This window comes from Miniopterus natalensis, chromosome 5, assembly GCF_054644295.1.
Source record: "Miniopterus natalensis isolate mMinNat1 chromosome 5, mMinNat1.hap1, whole genome shotgun sequence".
Lineage (NCBI taxonomy): Eukaryota > Metazoa > Chordata > Mammalia > Chiroptera > Miniopteridae > Miniopterus > Miniopterus natalensis.
The window spans coordinates 8,722,301-8,744,221 of NC_142085.1; the positions used below are offsets into that span (position 1 = coordinate 8,722,301).

The 21,921-nt window shown below is 39.8% G+C and overlaps 1 protein-coding gene across 2 annotated transcripts; it reads left to right on the forward strand.

Annotated features, from left to right (window-relative positions):
- The first annotated feature begins 6,859 nt into the window (after positions 1–6,859).
- Positions 6,860–21,306, forward strand: SNRPC (small nuclear ribonucleoprotein polypeptide C). Of its 2 annotated transcripts, none has more exons than XM_016223754.2 (6): positions 6,860–6,920; positions 7,250–7,292; positions 12,654–12,762; positions 16,433–16,522; positions 18,001–18,105; positions 20,710–21,306. In XM_016223754.2, exons 1-6 carry the CDS (start codon positions 6,913–6,915, stop codon positions 20,832–20,834), a joined length of 480 nt encoding a protein of 159 aa, XP_016079240.1. In that variant the 5' UTR covers positions 6,860–6,912; the 3' UTR covers positions 20,835–21,306. The 2 variants fall into 2 exon arrangements, with proteins under 2 accessions (XP_016079240.1, XP_016079239.1); XM_016223753.2 differs by lacking the exon at positions 6,860–6,920 and adding an exon at positions 7,049–7,142.
- The last annotated feature ends 615 nt before the right edge of the window (positions 21,307–21,921 follow it).

The window sequence follows — 21,921 nt, forward strand, 5'->3', positions numbered from 1 at the left end:
TCCCTCTCCCTTCCTCTTTCTCTAAAAATCAATAAAAAATATTTTAAAAAAAATCAAATCCCATCAGATAACATAATGAAAACACATCGCTTAGTGCTGACACAAACTAGGTGTTTGATAAATGCTAGTCTCTTCTCTGATAAAAGCCAAGTCACTGAAGACAACATGCCCAGGGGCTGCAGAAGGGGGGGTGGGTGGGTGTGTGTGTGTGTGTCTGTGTGTGTGTGTGTGTGTTATCCCCAATCATGACCTCAGATCCTGCCAGAGTATTAAGCTACAAAGATACCTCTGCGTTACTGTTTCCAGCTTTCCAGCTTGGCACCCCTAGAGTTAAGCTGAAAGCTTCTTATGCTAATAAAATTGTCTCACAGAGAAAAAAAATATATTTAAGAGAAGATATTCCAAGAGTGAGTAATAACTTCTTTTCAGTAAGGAGTAACTCAGAACCACTTTGCCAAACCCGTTCTTCTGCCTTGGTGATTAGTGCCCCATCGGCTTTCTCCTGATACCATGACCTGTTGCTCTAACAGCCTTACATTAATAAAGAAGGTAAAAAAAGAACTTGCTCTGTCTGACGTTCCCCTGAGCATAATACCCTTTAGGTCCATCCGTGTTGTCACAAATGGCAAGATTTTGTTCCTTTTTATTGCTGAATAATACTTTATTATACATATATGTATATGTATGTATGCATGCACATATATATAAAATCTCACATCTTTATCCATTTGTCTATCGATGGACATGGAGGTTGCTTCCATATCTTGACTATTTGTAAATAATACTGCAATGAACTTAGGGGTGCATATATCTTTCAAACATATGCTTTCATTTTCTTCAAATAAATGTCCAGAAACGCAATATACGATTTCATTTATATGTGGAATCTAAAAAACAAAAACAAAACAGAAACAGATCCACAGACATAGAGAACTAATGAATGTCGTAGAGAAAGGGGTAAAAAAGGTGAAGGGGAAAAAGAGGTACAAACTCCTAGTTATAAAAGGAACAAATCACATGGGGACGTAATGTACAGCGCTGGAGTATAGTCAATAATATTGTAATAACTGTATGGTGACAGTTCACTAGACATTGTGGTGATCACATCGTAAAGTATATAAATGTAGAATCACTATATTGTACATCTGAAACCAATATGATATTGTATGTCAACTGTACTTTAATTTTTAAAAATCCGAAACAACCCTAAAAAAAATGGGAGGACTTGTTCCCCCCGCCCTGGGACTTTGGCTTTCTCCATTCCCAGCAGTGAATATTGTGTATACTGCAAGGAAGGCCAGGCAACGACAGTGGAAATAATGAATATTTCCCCGCTACTCCATCAGACCAAAGTGAACTGGTTTTGCTGCCATCCTGCAGGTGCCAGAGCGGCAGCCTCAGTGTTGTCCTAGCGTTGCTCAGGCTAGGTGGCAGAAGCCTTGTCCCCAGGCACTGGCCTTGGACAGCAGCAGCCAGGTGACCTCTCGGCTGGTTTCACCTGCAGGGCGCAGTGCGATGAAGGCTGGGTGAAGTCCTCAGAAGGACCCCCGTCCCTCTCAGGAGCCACAGCCAGGAGTTTCCAGCCCCAGCCATGTTCACACCCACCTGGGAGGCCTGGGGTCAACTTCTACAACCCGCGCTATGTCCTGCTGTTGTTTCCAAATACAAAGATCAAGCTTTAGCCTTCTCAATTCACTTTCTGGTAGCGAGGTCTCAGTTCCAAAAGAAAAGTTAGGGGATAAAGCCACCGTGGCCTGACCCCACCAGTGAGGCATCTATGGACAGAATAGCCCCCTCTGGGCTGGAAGGACAGCTGGGAGTGGAGGGGCAAGTCCGCCTCTGGGATTCAGCCTCTCCCCCAAATTTCAGGGCCCCACAGCCTGGAATTGGAGCTAAGAATTGTAGATTCTGAAGAGTGCCTAACAGAAGAGTAGGCAGCCAGTATTTGCAAAGTGAGGCCCAAGTGTCTTACTGGAAGGGGAGGGGAAATGCCTCTGGCATCGTGGCGCTGGAAGAATGGCATCTTGGAGACATCTGAGGCTGCCTTAGCTGGCTGCACAGAGGACGCGGGGCTGCAAAGTTAGCAGATGAGGTCAATGTGAAAGAGAAGCGGGCGGGAAGACGAGCTACGGAGAGAGAAGGAGACGGTGTGACATTATTTGAGACTATACCTGAGGGTGAATCTACCCTTAGGTTTCTCAGCTTCCTGGGCCTCCGCATCCCCAATGTGCCTAATCTGGTTTAAGGTGATTTTGTCACATGCCACTAAAAGAATTCTTTTTAATAAGTACCCTATTGTAGAGTTTCTAGATCTAGAAAAAAATGCATGGGATATACTTCTACTAAAAATTATTAATAGTTCATCTCAAACAATTCAAATTTAACAGAGCATCGTGTATTTAGCTGGCAATTCTACCCTACAGGGATATACAACAGTGTACCACAGGATGTGACAAACCACATGACAATTGTGACACATAAGTCCCAGATGGAAGATCTTTTTTAGGAAGGAATAAAGTTAAGTGATTTAACTGCGTAATTGAAAGATAATTTATATTAAAATAACCATAGATGAGATATGAACTGTAACCAAACACTTGGTAGAGGCTGTTAAATAAAAATATTAACATCCATGGCTGAAAGACTTTTTTTTTTTTTAAATAAGAAAGGGTTTATTAGATCACGGGTAGCAAGAAAAGAAGACTGGTCTTGGGGCCTGGAGCCTAACCCCGGCAGCATGGCAAGGTGGGAAAGACAACGCGTCCGTAGTCCTGGAGTTTTGCGAGTGTTTTGATACATGAGGTGGGGGAAGAGAGGTGTAAGCCGGCCTGAAGGGATTCACACTGGCTGCAGACAAAGGGGACAGAGACGGGAAGCGGGCCAGCTCTGGGACAGGCACGGTCAGCAAGGAGGAAGCGTGGCTCCTGTGGGTGAGCTGTCGCAGCAGAGAGGGACGTTCACGAGTAAATGAGAAGCAGAGGCTCCTGCGTCCGACGGTGCCTGCAATTCATTCTTTTGGATAATCTCGGAAATGGCCACCTGGAAATTAATCCTAAATTCCAACAGATACACAGGAACGTGAGCAGTCTTTTGTCAGAGCTGGTCCACAGCTATTAACAGGCTAAATGTTCTGTCTCTTTTGCTCTCCTGTAATTTTAATTTAGCACACCTCAGAATTTGTTTTTTTCTGTTAAAGCACATTAATAAACAGACCAATGGAACAGACCAAAAGCCCAGAAATGAAATAGAATTTATAGAGGAATTTAGTATGTGATAAAAGCAGCATTTCAAATTAGTAGTAAAAATGATGGATTATCCAATAACTGGTGCTGGGATAACTGGGTTGCTGTATGTGGGGGGAAAAATAGGTTAGATCACTATCCCATACTTTACTTTAAAATAAATTCAAGATAGTTAAAAGATAAACATGAAAAATGACATAATAAAAGAACTAGAAAAATGTAAGAGAATTAAAAAAAAAATCTCATAGAAGGAATGCCTAAGCACGACATAAAACCCAGAAACTGTAAAAGAACAGATTAATAAGGTTTACCAACACACAAATTTAAAATTATTTCATGATAAAAATTACCCCAAATAGAGCCAAGGACAAATAACAAATGGAAAAACGTTTGCAATTCATATTACAGGTAAAGTTAATTACCTTAATATATAAAGAGATCTCTACAAATCAAAAAGGGTGAGACTAATATAAAAGACAAAGGGACAAAGGGCATGAAAAGGCAGTCTACACAGAAGGCTATACGGACTCCTTAAGGCTCTTAAGTGTATGAAAAGTTGCTCAACTTTCTTCATAAGAGGAATATATCACAATTACAATGCAATGCCATTTTTAACATATCATGGGAAAGATGAAAAAGCACTTTCAAACACAACGGAGGGCAATTGGGCAGTCTTCTTCAAAATTACAAATGCAAAGCTTTTTAACCCAGTAATTTCACTTCTCGAAATTTATCCTACAAATATACTTGCATATGTGCCAATTAACTATGTACTGTAACATGATTATAATAGCAAAAAACCAGGAAGCAATTTAAGTGTTCATCAATAGAAGGATGGTTGATAAATTAAGGTGTATTCATACAATGAAATACTATGCACTTGTAAAATGGAATCAGAACACAAGTTTACATTTGTATTTGCATAGTCTCTCTCTGGAAGGATAGGCAAGAAACTGGTAACAGGAGTGTGGCTGGGGAGCTTACTCTATTGTGCTTTTCTAATTTTGCACCATGTATATTTATTACCTATTCAAAAATAAATAAAAAAAATACATTTTAAGTGTAAAATATCTTAAGAAAAATGGAAAACATAGATGTTTTATGAAGTACGTCACAAACATTCTGAATGTTTAAGATGCCACACATGAGTTCAAGGGCATTTTAAGCCCTTGGGATTTTGACCATAGACTAAGGGGAATGAGGGTAACAAATGAATTCTCAAAGTTGCCTGGGACACTTACAGGGAAAGTGTGAAAAGCGCTCCTTTACAAGATAATAGGGCCCATGGGCAGGACATGAGGGAAATTCTCCCTTAGAACTTAGAGGTCAGTCACCCTCTGAGTCCTGGAAAACAGAAACCATTCTGCCCGGCCGGGCGTGGCTCAGCGGTTGAGCGTGGACCTGGGATCCAGTTGATCGGGGTTCAATTCCTGGTCAGGGCACATGCCCGGGTTGCAGGCTTGATCAATGACTCTCTCATCATTGATGTTTCTATCTCTCTCTCTTCCTCTCCTTTCCTCTCTCTGAAATCAATAAAGATATATTTAAAAAACAAAAAACAAAAACAAAAAAACAACAGAAACCATTCTAAGTATTTAAAACAGAAAAAATTTAATTAAAAGAATTGGTTTATATAGGTGTTGGCAGAGATAAAAAGTGAAAGAAAGAGCAGTGAAGTAGCCCAGTGAAGAGCAATAGCAAGAAGCTACTGCCACCCTTACACTGGAGGGACAGAAGAAGGATACATCTTGTTACCAGAGCCCAGGCCCTGGGATATTCTGTTAGAAGTTGGAACCAGGTAGGTCAGAGGAGACAGCCTAAGGTTGGGAGGTGGGAATGGATACTCTGGCTTGGGGGTAGAGATACTCTGGTTTTTTCCCCCCTCAGACCCTCCAATCTCCAGAAGTGCCTCCCATTGATGGAGGCCAGCAACTCAGCCTGGAAGCCAACCAGCACAGGAGTCCAGGCCATGTAGCCTTCATGGGGTCAGGCCCCCACTGCCAAACTGAAGAGACCAGGGGAAAGGTAAGAAATGGACTTGAGGGCACAACAGTTCCAGGATCAGCACAGAGAGAAATAAGGGGGAAAAATCAAAACATGATTGATGAATCCAGATGCCTGCACAGAGGTGGGTTTCTAGAACTGCAACATTAAGGCCCAGGCATTTGTGCCCAAAAGTCCTTTATAGCTGGATTTTCCAAACTAGATCTAACGCTGGGCCATTCGCTACATCTAGTTGTTGTATCTCTTAAAAATATTTTAATCCAGAATGACATATTTTCTTGACTTGGTGAAGGAAAGAGGCCAGTTGTCCTATAAAATGTCCCACCTTCTAAATCTGTTTACTGCCTTTTGCTTTCATTTAGCTTGATCCTCTAGCTTAGTCTATAACCTGATTAAACCCAAGTTAAAAATTTCCAGTAAGAATACATCATAGTTAATGGTGTCTACTTAATGTTGACATCACAGCAGGGTACACATAATATCTGACTGGTTGTTCTTAGTATTACCAATGCTAAGATTTACCACTGTATTAGGGTGGTGAAAGCTTGATAACTTCATTGTGCCGTTAACTTTTCTTTTAGGATCCAGAAGCTTTAACATGATTAAAGCTCAGTTTTCTCATCTGAAATATGAATAATGGGTTGCTGAGTAGGTTAAATAAATTAATGCATTTAATGTACCTGGAGCATAGTAAACATTCAAATAAAGTAACAATTATTATTATTTTGGTGGTACTTCCACCATCAAAGAATGTGAAGCAGAAGAATCATAAGCTCCTCCTCCCCAGCTGCATGTTGGAGTCTGACAGACCAGGTTGGAAGTTTGGCCTTATTGTTAGGACAGGTACTACCTGTGGACAAGTTACTTCCATCAATTTCCTCCTATGGAAAGATAACTGCTATTTGGGGAGGGCTTAATATGTGCAGACTCTGCACCACTTTATAAGCACTGTCACATGTAATTCTTCCTTAAACCCCACAAGTAAGAATTATCCCTCTTTTTCAGAGGAGGAAACCGCAAACAGCACAGCCAGGAAGAGGCGGGATGGGACCTGAAACTGAGGTTTTTACTACCTCCTGGGGTTGAGACCCAAAAAGAAACGCTTTGTAAGATGGCTCGCACCTGGCTTTATTGCTTTAGGCAACCTGCTATTTCTCAGTTGTCACCTCAGCAGTCTTCCTCTGTTACTGAAAGCTGAACCCCCCCTTTCCTCACGCATTTTCCCCCCCACATAGACCTGGCTCCATCTAACCTACCACGTGTTGACTTTATTATTCAGTTTTCCCAACTCAAACGTCAACTCCACGAGGACAGGGATTTTGTTTGTCTACAGCTGTCTTCTCAGCATTTACAGCAGTGCCCGGCACACCGCGGGGACCTTCAATACTCGTCCAGAAGCATCAGGACTCGATGAAATAAACGCGCGTGCGCGGAGCCTCGCACTCCGGTCCCCGCCGCGGGTGAGGGGAAGGAAGGAGAAGCCCCGCCCCCACCCAGCCGCGGCCGCGCCAGAAGCCGACGCGACTCCGCTCCGCCCGCTGATTGGACGCCTGGGGAGGATTTCTGAAGTCGCGTTGGAGACCTCGCGATTCCGCGGGGTCGGCGCTGGCTATGCGCGTCACTTCCGGCGGCGCGGACCGGAGCGATCAACGGCCCGCAGGACAACATGCCCAAGTAAGTAGGGAGCTGGTTTGGGGGTGTTCGTCGTCACAGCCACCAACTGTGGCCCCGTGGGGGAGCACAGAGCGGGTTCTGGCTCCTGCAGCCTCTGGGGAAGCGAGAGGGCCTGGGGAAGAGAGGGAGACCGGGAGTTCTAAATACCCCTTTTAAGAGCGTGGAGGTGGACTCCGCGTAGGGCAACAAAAAAGCCTGGTTTATGTCAGGACTGTTGGACGTGTAAGAATCGTTACTAGGTCTTTTATTTTTTACTTTCAATGAATAGCACTTCGGTGAATGAGCATCTATTAACTGGTTGTCTCTCTCTACCCTCCACCTTTTTCCAGGTTTTATTGTGACTACTGCGATACGTACCTCACCCATGACTCTGTAAGTAGCGTCTTTTCAGTTTCGCAAAACCTTATATGTAATAAATTAGATTTTTTTGTAGGTGTAAGCTTATGGTTTTCATCATGCTGAGGTTTAAGGGCTACTGCTTGGAGAAAATAATTTGAAAAAAAAATAAAAATGCTGAAAATGTATTACAACTGAAGGGAAAAACACCACTGTTAGTGGTGTTACTCAAAAAAATAATAATAATTTGAGGTGTTTATTTTTCTACCCTTCGTGTAACTGTCTTTAGAATTTGAAGTTATTAGTCATCTAGCAGTCAGTGTTTTCAGTGGACAGCCAAAATAATAAAATGTTAGCAAATTTGAAGATGAAAAAAGGTGTATATGACAAGTAAAAAGTCCAGGAAAGTGTCCTAAAGCGCAAATATTTGATTGTGCCAAGGCATTCAAATGGTTGATTGATAAAATTAGAAAGAAATGCCTAACTTTGAAACAGTTTTTTTAATCCTCACTCGATATTTTTATCATTGCTTTTCAGAGAGAGTGGAAGGGGGGAGAAACATCGTTTCACATCGGTTGCCTCCCACACAGGCCCAATGGGGGCTGGGGATCAAGCCTGCAACTGAGGTACATGCCCTTGGCCTGGATTGAACCCAGGACCCTTCATTCCGCAGGCTAATGCTCTAACCACTGAGCCAAACTGGCTAGGGCGAAACTGAGTACTTAAAAAAATTTTTGTTTTGTCCATAGCTCTCTGAGCTCTATGCAGCAATCACAGATTTTTAAAATTTTTTTATTTTTTAGAGCGACTGAGGGGGGAGGGAAGAGAAGAAAAACATTCACATTGATTTGGTTGTTCCAATTGTTTATGCATTCATTGGTTGCTTCTGGTCTGTGCTCTGACTGGAGATTGAACCCAAAATCTTGGTGTATTGGGATGACCCTCTTACCAGCTGAGCTACCCAGCCAGGGCTGAAACTGAATACTTTAATTTGATTAAAAACTGCTTAACAAACAATAGAATCCAAAATTGAATATTTACTGTGTCGGGTAGTGTTCCAAATGCTTTACATGTATTATTTCATTTAATGTTAATGATAATCCTTTGAGGTTAGTATTATCTCCATTTTACAGAGGAGGAAACTGAGGCAAAGTGTGGATAAATAACTGATATCACAAAACCAATAAGTTGTATAGAGCTAGAGAGTCCTCTACAGAGCTTCTGTGCCAGCAGCTCTCAAACTGTTTTGTCTCACAATCCCTTTACACTCTTAAAAGCTACTGGGTTGTTAAAAAAAAAAAAATTGGTAGGTTATGTGAGTTATAGCTATTAATGTTTGCTATATTTGAAATTAAAACAATTTTAAAAATACTTAATTCATTTAAAGGTAACGATAACATACTTATTACTTGTAATACAAATAACATTTTAAAAGTGAAAAGTAGCTCTTTTCCAAAACAAAAAATTAGTATGAGGGAATGACATTGTTTTAAAATTTTTGCAAATTTGTGTAATGTCTGACTTAATGGAAGACAGCTGAATTCTCACCTTCTCCATTATATCTGCTGCATTGTGTTTTGGTTGTAGTATGTGAAGAATCTAGCCTCACATGGACATAGAGTTGAAAAATAGAGGGGTACTTTAATAGCTTTTGTAGATCATTGTAGATATTCTTTAATACTTTATATTTCTGCAGTGTGGAATCTGAAAAACATATCAGGCTTTCTGTACTTTGAGTGGATCTTTTACCATGCATGATTTTGTAACATGCTTTGGTCATTTGGAAAATACTGGTTTACTCAGTTTGCCAGGTCTTCTGAGTGTTGACACATTTGATTACATAATATAAACATAATTGATTAATGTCACAATTTAATCAGAAATGGCTTTTAAATATTCGGAAGCTGACAAGCTTGTGGCAGATAGGATTTTCTAAAAGTCTAATTTTTGTTTGAGAGGTCAGATTTTTCAAATGCTATCGATTGCTTTCCTTGAAGTAACAGGTCTACTTCATTTATTTATTTTAATCCTCACCTGAGGATATGTTTTTTTTGCTTTTTAGAGAAGAAGGGATAGAGAGAGAGAGAAAAACATCGATGTGAGAGAGAAGTGTCCATTGGTTGCCTCTTCTACACGTCCTGACCAGGATTGAACCAGCAACCTTCCCATGTACAGAACAATGATCCAACTAACTGAGCCACCTGGCCAGGGCTACTTCATTTATTTTTGAGAAATCTGAATAACCAGTTTGTTTCTTAGTAGTTCTTTTTGTTGTTGTTGTTGTTAATCCTCACCCAAGGATATTTTTTCCTTTTTTTTTTTTTTTAGAGAGAGAGTGGGAAAGAAACAGAGAGAGAAGCATCGATGTTAGAGAGATACATCAATTGGTTGCCTCCCACATGTGCCCCCCACCAGGGCGGAGGATTTAGCCTGTAACCCAGCTATGTGCCCTTGACCTGAATTGAACTCAGGACCCTTCAGTCTGCGGGCTGACGTTCTAACCACGGAGCAAAACTGGCCAGGGCAGTCGTTCTTTCAAATAAAAATAATGTTCCATGAAAGAGGCAGCTGGTAGAGCTCACAACTTGAACAGTTATATGCCTGCTTTTCTTTAACATAGCGTATTTTGGCATGCAGCAGAAGTGCTTTGTATATATATCCCATTTTGTCACCCAGAATATTAAAAAGATGTGAACTTAAGGGTTGAGATTTAATAAAATTAGCAATTTTACTCCCCCCCACCCCCCTTGAGTACACGTTACTGAAAAATACAATGATCACTAATGCTTTGGGTTGCCATTGCTTTGATTCATTCCAGAGTTCCAGGAGTTTGGCAACATCAGTGCAATGTCAGTATAGCAAAAAAGGAAAGTAATGTCTTAGTATTATTATGAACCTACTTTGACCTTGCAGATCCCCCACCCCTGCCCTTAAAAGTTGGGTCTAAGACACCCTTAGGTGTCTGTGAGTCATACCTTGAGAACTGCAGCTCTACACTTTTCTGCCTTTGCAGGAACCTGATTAAATCAGAACTCTTTGGTGATCGTGTCTTGAGTAGTAGCTGCAAGAACTTAGCCAATGATTTCTCCGTTGTCACTTCATTTGGAATTCTTTCTAACACATTGTCATTAATAAGTTTGTGGAACATGTAAGTAGGGTTGTTCTGAATGATGTTATAGATGTCCTGGAGGAGACTCAATACGTTTGTATTAGAAGTAGCTTTCCTCTAGATCCCCAATATTTTTGTTTTGTTTTGTTTTTGTCTCTAACCCCCTCTCTAAGTCATTTGGAGAGTCTTACTTTTTTGAATTGTTAGTGAGGAAGCTGTGCCTTTCTTCTCTTTTTCAACACTGTATTTTCATATACCCATTCATCTTGCTAATGCCAGAATTCAGAAAATTGAAAGGTATCTCTTTATAATAAATGCCTCTTTATGAGAAACACCAGGAACCCTTGTAGTACTTACTCCAACATGATAGCTTGTGAAAATAGTATGAAATTTACATGGAGATTGAGGTAGTTCCCTGTGGTGGACTTTGAAATGTATAAAACATTTTGTGCTTAATTTTGGAACTTTCACTGTTTCTTAGGCATAATTTTGTTTTTAGGCTTGAGGCATCATTTTAAGAATAGTGTAAGCAGTGGCTTGGTAGACAGAGAACAATATTTTGAAATGTGGACTGCTCACATGATGTAGATCATATCTGCTGCCAGTGAAGTACTCGGTCAAAAGAGAGCATAGCTCTAGCTGGTTTGGTTTAGTGTTTAGCATGTTGGCCCGTGGACTGAAGGGGTCCGGGTTCAGTTCCGGCCAAGGGCACATAACTGGGTTGCAGGCTCGATCCCTGGCCCCAGTCAGGGCGTGTGAGGCAGGCACCAATAGATGTATCTCACATCGATGTTCCTCCCTCTCCCCCTTCCACTCTGAAAAGCAGTGGGAAAAATATCCTGGGGTAAGGATCAAACAAAAACAAAAGAGAGGATATAGCAGCAGGAGGTGGTTAGGCAACCATGGAGATACCTCAGTGAGATGTGGATTCCAGGCCTGGGTTTGCCACTCAACAGCTATATGTTTTGAGACAAGTTTTTAAACATAAATAGAAGGTAATAGCCTTCGGGAATTTTTAAAAGTCAATTTTATTGAATTATAATTTATGTTCAATTAAATGCAAACTTTTTAAGTGTATAGTTTGAGGACCTGTCAAATGATTACAACTTGATTATATCAAGATACATATGTTTGTTCGCAGGAAGTCCCCTAAACCTGTAGCCCTGACTGATTTGGTTTTTACTAAAGATCAGTGTTACTAATTTTAAAACTTCGTATGAATGGAATCTTATAGTATATACACTGTGCTTGTTTGATTTCTTTTGCTTAGCATATGTTTGAGATTTATCCATAGTGCATGTATCAGTGATTTGTTCTTTCTGACTAGTATTCTGTTTAACATGCTCATGTGATTTTTTTGAAGATTGAGACACAGCTTGTAAAGAACATTGCATGATGTCTGGCATGTAGTAAATGTTAAGTAAACATTAAAACAGAAGTTTAAATGTGTGGAGTTTATATTATGTCAGTTTTACCCCAGTAAAGCTGTTAATGAAAGAACAAAAAGATTAGTGCGCTAGAGACAAAGGTCTGTATGTGATCATATAGAATCTTTATTCTAGACCCATAGTCATTTAAAAGAATATATTCTAATAAATAGTGTTACTTAAATGTATGTAAGCTGATTTTTATTTATTTATTTTGCCATAGAATAATCTAAGAAAGGGTGTTAAAATGGATCAGGGGTTTGCAAACTTTTTCTTTAAATGCTGGGTTATAATTATTTTAGGTTTGTGGACCATACAGTTTTTTGTTTTTAAATATATCTTTATTGATTTCAGAGAGAGGAAGGGAGAAGGGAGAGAGAGACAGAAACATCGATGATGAGAGAGTCATTGATTGGCTGCCTCCTGCATGCCCCCCACTAAAGATCGAGCCCAGAACCCAGACTTGTGCCCTCACTGGGAATCGAAACACGATCTCCTGGATCCTAGGTCGATGCTCAACTGCTGAGCCACGCCTGACCAGGCGACCATACAGTTTTAATTGCAATTATTCCACTCTTTTAGAGAGAAGAAATGGACAACACATAAACAAATGAATGTGGCTATGTTCCAGTACTTCTTTACAAAATCAGATGGTTGGCCCACAGTTTGCTGACCCCTGGTTTAGATAATAAACATAGTAGATAAATTAATATAGTACATTGTTGGATAATGTTTATAAGTGATGCATTAGTCACAGCTGCTAACGGTAGCCAGGCCACTTCTGTATAGAAGTAGGGCTTTATAAAATTGCTAGTTTGCGAAATTTGTTTCTGTGACTGATATGACCTTTTTGTTTTATAGCCATCTGTGAGAAAGACACACTGCAGTGGTAGGAAACACAAAGAGAATGTGAAAGACTACTATCAGAAATGGATGGAAGAGCAGGCTCAGAGCCTGATTGACAAAACAAGTACGTTTCAGTCTCTTCTTCTGGTGGTAGAATGGTCCCATTCTTTCTCGTCCCTGTCTCTCTGTTGTTTTTCACAGAAGCAACTCATTCTGAATGATAAACAGGAGTGTTCTGATGTGTTGAATGAAAGAAGTGGAAGGTCATTGGTTTCCCAGGGATATAGGAATGCATTAATATTAATTATTGAGGTTAGAGCAATCAGGTATTAGACTGGGAAGTGGGGCAGAGAAGAATGAGTTGCCTAATATTTCTTTATTGATGTGGACCAGATTTTGTAGCAAATTTATATAAAACCTCCTTTTTAGTGATCCATAGTTTTTAGAACTGTTTTGCTGTTAAAATAGGAAAAGGTAGGGAGTAGGTTTGTAGTTTGGGGGTTTTTTTTAGAGACTGAGTTTTTTATTCTTTGTAGTACTGACAAAGATAAATAGTCAGAAAGGAAGTAACTGATGTAAAAAAATAATCTGGGTATGTTTTGGACCCCTGTGGTACTGCCATAATTTTTTTGTTTACTTAGGGACATTTTTGTTGTTTAGACACTAGTTGAGGTCAAGACACTGACAGAAGGAGATGTTGCATTTCTTCTTTAGATCATTCTGGTCTATTTGAAACCTGAACATTTCCTTTTAAAAAAATTTTTTTTAATTGATTTTAGAGAGACGGGAAGGGAGAGGAGAGAGGGAGGAACATCAGTGAGAGAGAAACATTGATTGGCTGTGCCCCCTACTGGGGGTTGAGCCCACAACACAGGCATGTGCCCTGATCAGGAATCAAACCGGTGACCTCTTGGTTCATGGGTCGACAATCTCTGAGCCACCCTGGCAGGGCGAAACACGACCTTTCTTAATTATTCATTGTATTCAGAGCTGGCAGGCAAATGTGGACTTTGATTGTGGTGTGATTTTTTTTTTTTTTGGTTAATCCTAAATTGAGCATATTTTTTCATTAATTTTTAGAGAGAGTGGAAGGGAGGGAAGGAAGGGTGAGAGAGGGGGAGACATTGGTTTGCCTCCCGCATAGTCCCCAATCAGAGCCAGGGATTGAAACTGCAACCCAGGTACATGCCCTTGACTAGGAAACAAACCCGTGACCCTTTAGTGTATGGGCGCTCTCTAAACACTGAACCACACCAGTCAGGGCATGACTTTTTTTTTAAAGCAAAAGCTATTGTGGAAGATTTCAGACGTAGAAAGACAAGTTTAATGAGTGAACCTCTCATCTCTGCTGCTGCCCTACAGTCCCCCCACCCCAATTCCCATTCCCTATAAACCAGCTAGGTCTTCTTTCATTTATACCATGGTTCTCAAACTTAGCATAATTCTTTGTTGTGGGGGTTGTCCAGTGCATTGTGGGATGTTTAGCAGCAGCTCTGGCATCTACCCACTAGTAACAATTCCCAGTTGTGACAACTAAAATGTCTCTAAATATTGCCCAGTGTCCCAAAGGAGGCAAAGTTGCCCTGGTTGAGAGCCACCTTCACCTACTCCCTCTAGCCCTCCTAGATCAGACATTGTCCCATTTTATTTGAAAAGATTAATTATGGCCGGCCGGGCGTGGCTCAGCGGTTGATTGTCGACCTAGGATCCAGGCGATCGGGATTCAGTTCCCGGTCAGAGCACATGCCCGGGTTTCGGGCTCGATCAGTGACTCTCTCATCATTGATGTTTTTATCTCTCTCTATCCCTCTCCTTTCCTCTCTCTGAAATCAATAAAGATATATTTAAAAAAAAAAAAAAATGCGACCCAAGAAATCATAGCTTTTTAAAAAAAAAAAAGATTAATTATAATATAATCTTTTCCTTCTATTTGAAAAGATAGTAGGCATTTCTTGGCATTAAAGGTTACCGTTATGTTTTAGTTATTTTCTATAGGCAGCAAAAGAATTTAGGATAAGTAAACATTTTTGATGGAGGACTTTTTTTTTTTTTTTTTTAATATATCTTTATTGATTTCAGAGAGAGGAAGGGAGAGGGAGAGAGAGAGATGGAAATATTAATGAGGAGAGAGTGATTGATTGGCTGCCTCCTGCACGACCCCCACTGGGGATCGAGCCAGTAACCCGGGCATGTGCCCTGACCGTGAATTGAACCTTGATCTCCTGGATCATAGGTTGATGCTCAACCATTGAGCTATGCCAGCCGGTCTGATGGAGGACTTTTGGAGGAGAGGAGGCAAGTCCTCAGGGACACAACCATGATGTCCATGATTATGTTGACATTGAGTTGGTTACTGAGCCAATGGCTTAGTCACTCCTTTTTCAGTCTTTATAAGCTATCTTTTTACTAAGGGTGTGGGAGGTGCCTTATTGGGATATGGTGTTTTATAGAGCACAGGCTCAATTGAAAGGCAAATGAATAGCTGTTCATAAATAGCCACTCTAGGTCAATTTTTTGATCTGGTCCTCATGAATTATCTGTGATTTGCTTGAATAATTTGACCCTCTGTGTAGAGTGGGGTAAAGTAGGATGGGGGGAGGGTGCCTGGGCTTTGGACTGCATTGAATTGGGAAGGACTTATATTCCGGAATAGACTTTTATGACTGTATATTTTAGTATTTATTTGTGACTCCTTTTTAAAACCAAATATAAATGATCTTCAGTCTCTCTTGTTTTAATGTGTGCCTCATATTGCCTGAAAGAAAAATTAAAAGTTGATTGTATTTGCCTGGCCGGCATGGCTCATTGGTTGAGCATCAACCTATGATCCAGGAGATTGTGGTTCGATTCCCGATTATGACAAATGCCTGGGTTGTAGGCTTGATCCCTAGTGGGGGTCGTGCAAGAGGCAGCCAGTCAATGACTCTCATTATTAATGTTTCTATCTACCCTTCTCCCTCTCTGAAATCAATAAAAATATATTTTTAAAAAATGTTGCCCGGCCGGGCGTGGCTCAGCGGTTGAGTATTGACCTAGGATCCAGGCTATCTGGGTTCGATTCCCGGTCAGGGCACATGCCCGGGTTACGGGCTCGATCCCCAGTCGGGGGCGTGCAGGAGGTGGCCAATCAATGACTCTCTCATCATTGATGTTTCTCTCTCTCTCCCTCTCCTTTCCTCTCTCTGAAATCAATAAAGATATATATTTTTTAAAAATGTTGATTGTATTGGATATTTTTTAAGATCATAACCACCTCCACATCAGGCTTTTGCTTTGAAATCTTTGTTTCTTTCATGTCTCTTAGCTCAGTGCATTCATTTTAAAACTGGTAAACCAAATGGTATATTGTTTTGACTCAGGACAGCATATATACAAAGGATTGAAGTTTATAATGCCTGGTTTTTGGACAGGTATCACACATTTTCATACAAAACTGAATAGCTTGAATTGGTTATAAACCACATCTACAGATTAAAGATGACTGCTTCTCTTTGGTAAGAGATTGATAGGTAGGAGGTTTTCACTCCAATCTCGAGTAGTTAATTCAGCCATAGAAATGCTGACTAAATAAAAACAGTTAAATAAAAAACCCAAATCAGTAAACCAATTAATTGCAATTTTAGCTGGTGAATACCTAAAGTTGATTTTAAAACAGCCCATGATGTCGTATAGTAATCTTAGATGATTGCTTTTAGAATGAAATAATTGGGACCATTAAAGATTAAAAGATGTTAGTGAATGGGTTGTTGAATTCTTATTTACCATGTGTTGTTTTTTTCTCACTTTGTTTATAGCTGCAGCATTTCAGCAAGGAAAGATACCTCCTACTCCATTCTCTGCTCCTCCTCCTGCAGGAGCAATGATCCCACCTCCCCCCAGTCTTCGTAAGTTTATAAAGTTTTTATCTTAAGGGGTGTAACTGGGCAGATTGTACTTTGATCTTGTTAGATTCTCTTTTAGTGGCTTTCAAATCCTCAGTGGGTGAATACAACTTTAGAGGTATAATTTCTGAAATAAGCTTCAGTTACCTTCTGATTGTATTATTGCTAGGATATTCTATTTGTGGCATCCCATGTGGGTCTGAGACAGATTCAGTGGAAATCTCAGAATGTACATGTGATTAGGTGAGCTAATGTATGAAGAGGTATTGCTGAGTACATTACATTTTTTCACTTCTATGAACACAACACTGGAGGATTGAAGTAGCTGATAAACTTCTCAGTCTTTCTATTTTCTAACTCACCTAACACCAATATATATACCTTGCAAAAGACAAGAATTGTACAGTTGAAAGTGGAGTAGATCAAAGGCCTCTCCTCTCTGGGAATGTTTGTTGTTTCTGCATGACAGACAGAAGGAGATGGAGTAACTATATTTTTTGGCTCTTCTGGCAATTGAACTCAGACCTAAACTCAGTCCTATAAGTGATCATGGATATAAGCACATAGAAGTAAGGAGGCTGTTTATAATAGTTGCACGCAGGTGGACCCCTAATAACCCACCAGATCCTTTGTGGGCTCCCACCATCCTGGGATCTGGCCAGGCTTCAGCTCACAGTAGCTCTTAGGTCACCTCTCTATCCTGACAGGCTGGCACTCATCTCCCTTATTTCACTAGTATACAATAGTCTATGGTATGAATGTGCCATATTTAACTTCACTATTTTCTTATTGATGGACATGTAAGTTGTTTCAAATTGTTGCTTTTGTAAATGATACATTAGGAGTATCTCTGCATATATATCTTTGTCTTTTCAAAGAATCTTTTAAAACCTGGGTTTTGCCATCTGGTTGGCCATGCCTTAGCGGTTAACCATCAACCTATGATCCAGGAGATCGGTTCAATTCCTGGTCAGGGCACATGCCTGGGTTTTGGGCTCGATCCCCAGTGGGGGGCATGCAGGAGGCAGCCAATCAGTGATTCTCCATCATTGATGTTTCTGTCTCGCTCTCACTCTCCTTTCTTCTATCTCTGAAGTCAATAAAAATATATTTAAAAAAAAATAAACCTGGGTTTTGATTTTTTTTTAAATCTGAAATTAGATACTTGTGGCTTAATTTATCAGCTTTTGATCAGGAACTCTACAGAAGGTATAATACTCCCCTTTAAAAAAATTAAAATTCTGGTGGTTTTTTCCATGGGAAATCTGACTTCATTTTATAGTTTTGTCTAGATAGGCTTGTTCCTGCTTTCCAATCATGAAGTAACTAAAGTTTTGTGGATCTACTGTTATAAAAAGGACCATAAGAAGTTTATTGTTACAGGATTTGGATCAGATCATGAGGCCCGACTAGTTTCATTAAGAAGATAAACTGTTCATGTATAAGTATGTCTTAACCTCAGGCTCCATTTTTTATTTCAGCGGGTCCACCTCGCCCTGGTATGATGCCAGCACCCCATATGGGGGGCCCTCCCATGATGCCAATGATGGGTCCTCCCCCTCCTGGGATGATGCCAGTGGGACCTGGTAAGTTTGAATCTCCTTCTAGAATGCCCCATTGTGTTTTAGTTCTCCATTTAAATAGAATTCTTACTTAGCTATCTAAAAATATTGTAACAAATTAAATTTGTGAACCTGTAATGATAAAGAAAAAGGAATACTTGGTTTATCAGTGTAATTGCCTGCTGTCCAAGGACACTGTGCTACCAAAAGTAGGATAAGGCTGCTTTGCTTCTCTCCCTCCTGTTTCCTTGTGTCCTTCTGGCTTTTGGCCATTTATAATGAAGAGAAAAGTAGATAAGCTTGTTCCACTGGGGTATAAAGGGAGGGTTAGATACATACTTGTGTTGCTACTTTTCTTGGTTTTGATTTGGTGCAGAGTTACCTCCTGTAGCTGATTTTTAATCTTGGAGGTCAGTTAGGCCAAATTAGTATATGAAAAAGGCCTTAGGCCTGGTGGTTGGTCTTTTGTTCAGGAAGGGGAAAAACACCTCAAACATTTTCTTTTAACATAAACATAAATATACATTAATTTGGAAATTTTTCTGCTACATGGTCAGGGGCCCTTGCTTTGTACTATATATTTCTTGCATAAATCTGTAAGCCGTACCCTTAATGTATCCTGTACCAACTTTAGTTCCATTTTATATAAAGTGGTTAGACTGTCCTGTGAGGAGACAGTCTAGTTCCAGTCCTTTATGATCGTCTCCGTACCAAATATGTGAACACTTTTTTGGGATATTTTGCCTGAGTCTTGCTAAATATCAACTTAATTTTCATAGAAACTCGTATTTTATTTGTTTGCAGAATAGTTAAATTATGTAATTAGAGTAAATACAGCTGATGCAAGAAGCCTACAGTTCCAACTGATCAGGCAAAGTACAAAGTATTGGAGTAGCTTCCTAGCCAGAAGCATTCACTATGCTTACTGCTGGTATCATTTAGAGGGATGGGAGAATATAGATAAAAAGAGTTCCTGCCTTGCTGGCTTTGAACCCAAAACACAATCAAAGTGACTTAGATGGCTTCTTTTGCATTCTTAAGTCAGTCACAAGTTCAGATTTCTGGAGGGGTTGGTTGTGGTGAACTGGGAATGCATAACTCATCTGAAGAAGGCTTCTAGAGCTCAGCTTCAGCCTTTGGTTGACATTTGAGAATGCAAGTTGGTGTTGGCAGTTCTCCTTAGTATTTTGTTGTTGTTATTTTTAGCCAGGATAAAATAATATGTTATGGGATTTGCATTAAAATAATTGAGTGGTTGGGGATGGGCATGGATAAGAGTGAGTGGGGATAAAAGAAATTGGCCATGAGCAGATAATTGTTGATGCTGGATGATGGGTACATGAATGTTCATTATACTCTTTTCTTTCTATTATTGTGTGTGTTTGGACTTCTCCGTAATAAGTTGGAAAAGGATTCTAGACTTAACTTATTAGTAATTAGACCTATTAATTGCCAATGTTGGCAACTAATTACAACTAAATGCATTATGGAGACCAAAGATAACAAGTTTTCAGGTGCCTCGTTTTCAATCTTTGGTCTAGATCAGTTTTCTCTAAGAAATACTGAATACTAGTTATGTTATGGTGTTTGTTTTTTTAAGTAAGGTATTTAGTAGTTTAGTAGTATTCTTTATTCCTGTTGAAATTAATCTTTAATAAAAAAATTCTGTTCCTGTTAGGTTTTGTGACTTTGTATATACTTGGGTTTTACTTTTTGTGATAAGGCTATATTCAGCTTTGAATATAGTTTTCTCTTGAACCATTTATAGCAAGCCTTTAATCAAAATGGTTTAGTTAAAAATAGGTAATTAAGGTAAAATTGATATTTAAAAAGGAGATATATAGCATGAGAATTATGAGGCATGATAATAAAGTGAATACCTGTGAGCCCCCCACCCAGCTGAGGATGTAGAACACTATCGTGTCCATGCAGCTGCCTGTGTTCCTCCCCAGCCTTCACCTCTCTGCTTGCCCTCCCTTCCCTGGCTCACTTATTTGGCTGGTATATTGATTTGACACTTTAAGAATTCATTAATAGTTTCTAAAATGCATTAGAAAAATCAGATTTGTGTGTGTGTGCTAATTGTTGTAAATCACATTATTGCCTATTATTTTTCTTGACTTGAGCTAAGTATGGTTACTAACAGGTTCTCAGCATGGGCCTCCTGCTCACCTTTCCTACAACTCCGAACAAACGCTTAGTGGTAAGATTGTCCTCTGTGCCTGTGTACATTCATGAAATAGCTCCTGGTTATATGGCGGATAGAACTGATTAAAAGTGCTGACTGAATGACATGTGACTTAGTTGTGAATTTCCCTGAGAAAAAGGGTCTATTTAGGGAACTAGTGTCCTTGGTGGTTTCTGGAAAGCCGTATGTTAATAGTTTCCCCCTTACTATCATTAGATTATGGTTCCCTTGTGGTTCTTGTGTTGACCTTTTTGTTTTTTGTTTGAGAATGTCTAAATATTTTAAAGATGTGATGAATTTGTTGCATTCTTCTGTCAAGTATGTCTTTTTTGCAGCATTTTGCAGGGGGGGTCTACTTTTTTGTTTTAATTGAAGTCCCATCAAGCTCTCCCTTGAGTATTTTCTGACTCTTTTTTCCTTTTCTTTGTTCTGTCCTGCAGCTCCTGGAATGAGACCGCCTATGGGAGGGCACATGCCAATGATGCCTGGGCCCCCAATGATGAGACCTCCCGCCCGTCCCATGATGGTGCCCACTCGGCCAGGAATGACTCGACCAGACAGATAAAGAGAGAGGGGAGCCTCTTTCTATCAGTTTTGTATTACTGTTCTACTTCACCAGGAGATCGCAGTGCTGTGACTCTGGGTGTTTTCTAACAGCACGACAAGGAGAAGCACTCCCTTTCTATCTAAGAACAGTTTTGGAGGGGAGTAGTGGGACAAAAAAAAAAGGCAATTTTCATTTGTATTGTGAAATGTGAAAATAAAATTGTCGACTCTTTTAGTTAAAAACGTGCTCCCTTTTCTCTCCCTTCTGTATTTGTGTATTATGAAGGAAATGAACTATTTCAGTTGCATTTCTCTGGCTTACTCTCTCTTCAGCCTGCCCTCTGCATGACACTCTTTTCCTTAGCTATAGAGGGATCCCTTTGGGCATCCTGCCTTTATTTAGTAAACTACTCTTGTGTAAGATTTTTGGTAATAACACTTGTAGAACTTTTGTTAATTAAAATAATAAACAGCACAATTGGTTAACTTTTTACATGAATAATACTTTGTGTAGTAAGTGGAAAATTTTAAGCATTTTATGCTGAGGTAGTGAAAAAGACTTAGTGCATGCATGTCAGCTAAGAATAGCAAAGATTGCCTTAACCTCAGCTTCTCTTTTCTCCCAGCTCCTCTTTTTCTTGGGTCTCAAATAGTCAGAAATCTTTCTAATAGCAATAGTAAAATTATTCAGATTTCTGTGGTATGGAAGTTTTTTTCAGAATGTCATTTGTTAAATCACTGGGCTATACAGGCGTGGTATTTTCAGGGAAGCATCTAGAAAGTTAGCCATTAGCACTGACCATATTCAACTCAGTGTAAAACCTAAACTATTTCACACTGTAAGTGGGAGTGAAAATTATTATAACCTCTGGGGAGGGCATTTTGGCAATATCAGAATTACCTATATCCTTTGACTTACCATTTCCATATCTAGAAATGTGTCCTACAAATACACTTGCACATGTACAAGGTGACATGTATGATTATGCATTGCAGCAAAAGATAAAAATAACATAGATGTCCAATGAAAGGGGACTGATTTATCAAGTGTGATGCAGCCACGAAGTAGCATGTACCATCCAGGTTAAAATAGAATAAGGAAGCCC

Excerpts from the sequence above, each read along its gene's own strand:
- SNRPC (XM_016223753.2), top strand. The coding sequence starts at position 7,123 with ATGTCAGGACTGTTGGACGT. Across the intron at positions 16,523-18,000 it reads CCCACCTCCCCCCAGTCTTC|CGGGTCCACCTCGCCCTGGT; the intron begins GTAAGTTTATAA and ends TTTTTATTTCAG. Across the intron at positions 18,106-20,709 it reads GATGATGCCAGTGGGACCTG|CTCCTGGAATGAGACCGCCT; the intron begins GTAAGTTTGAAT and ends TCTGTCCTGCAG.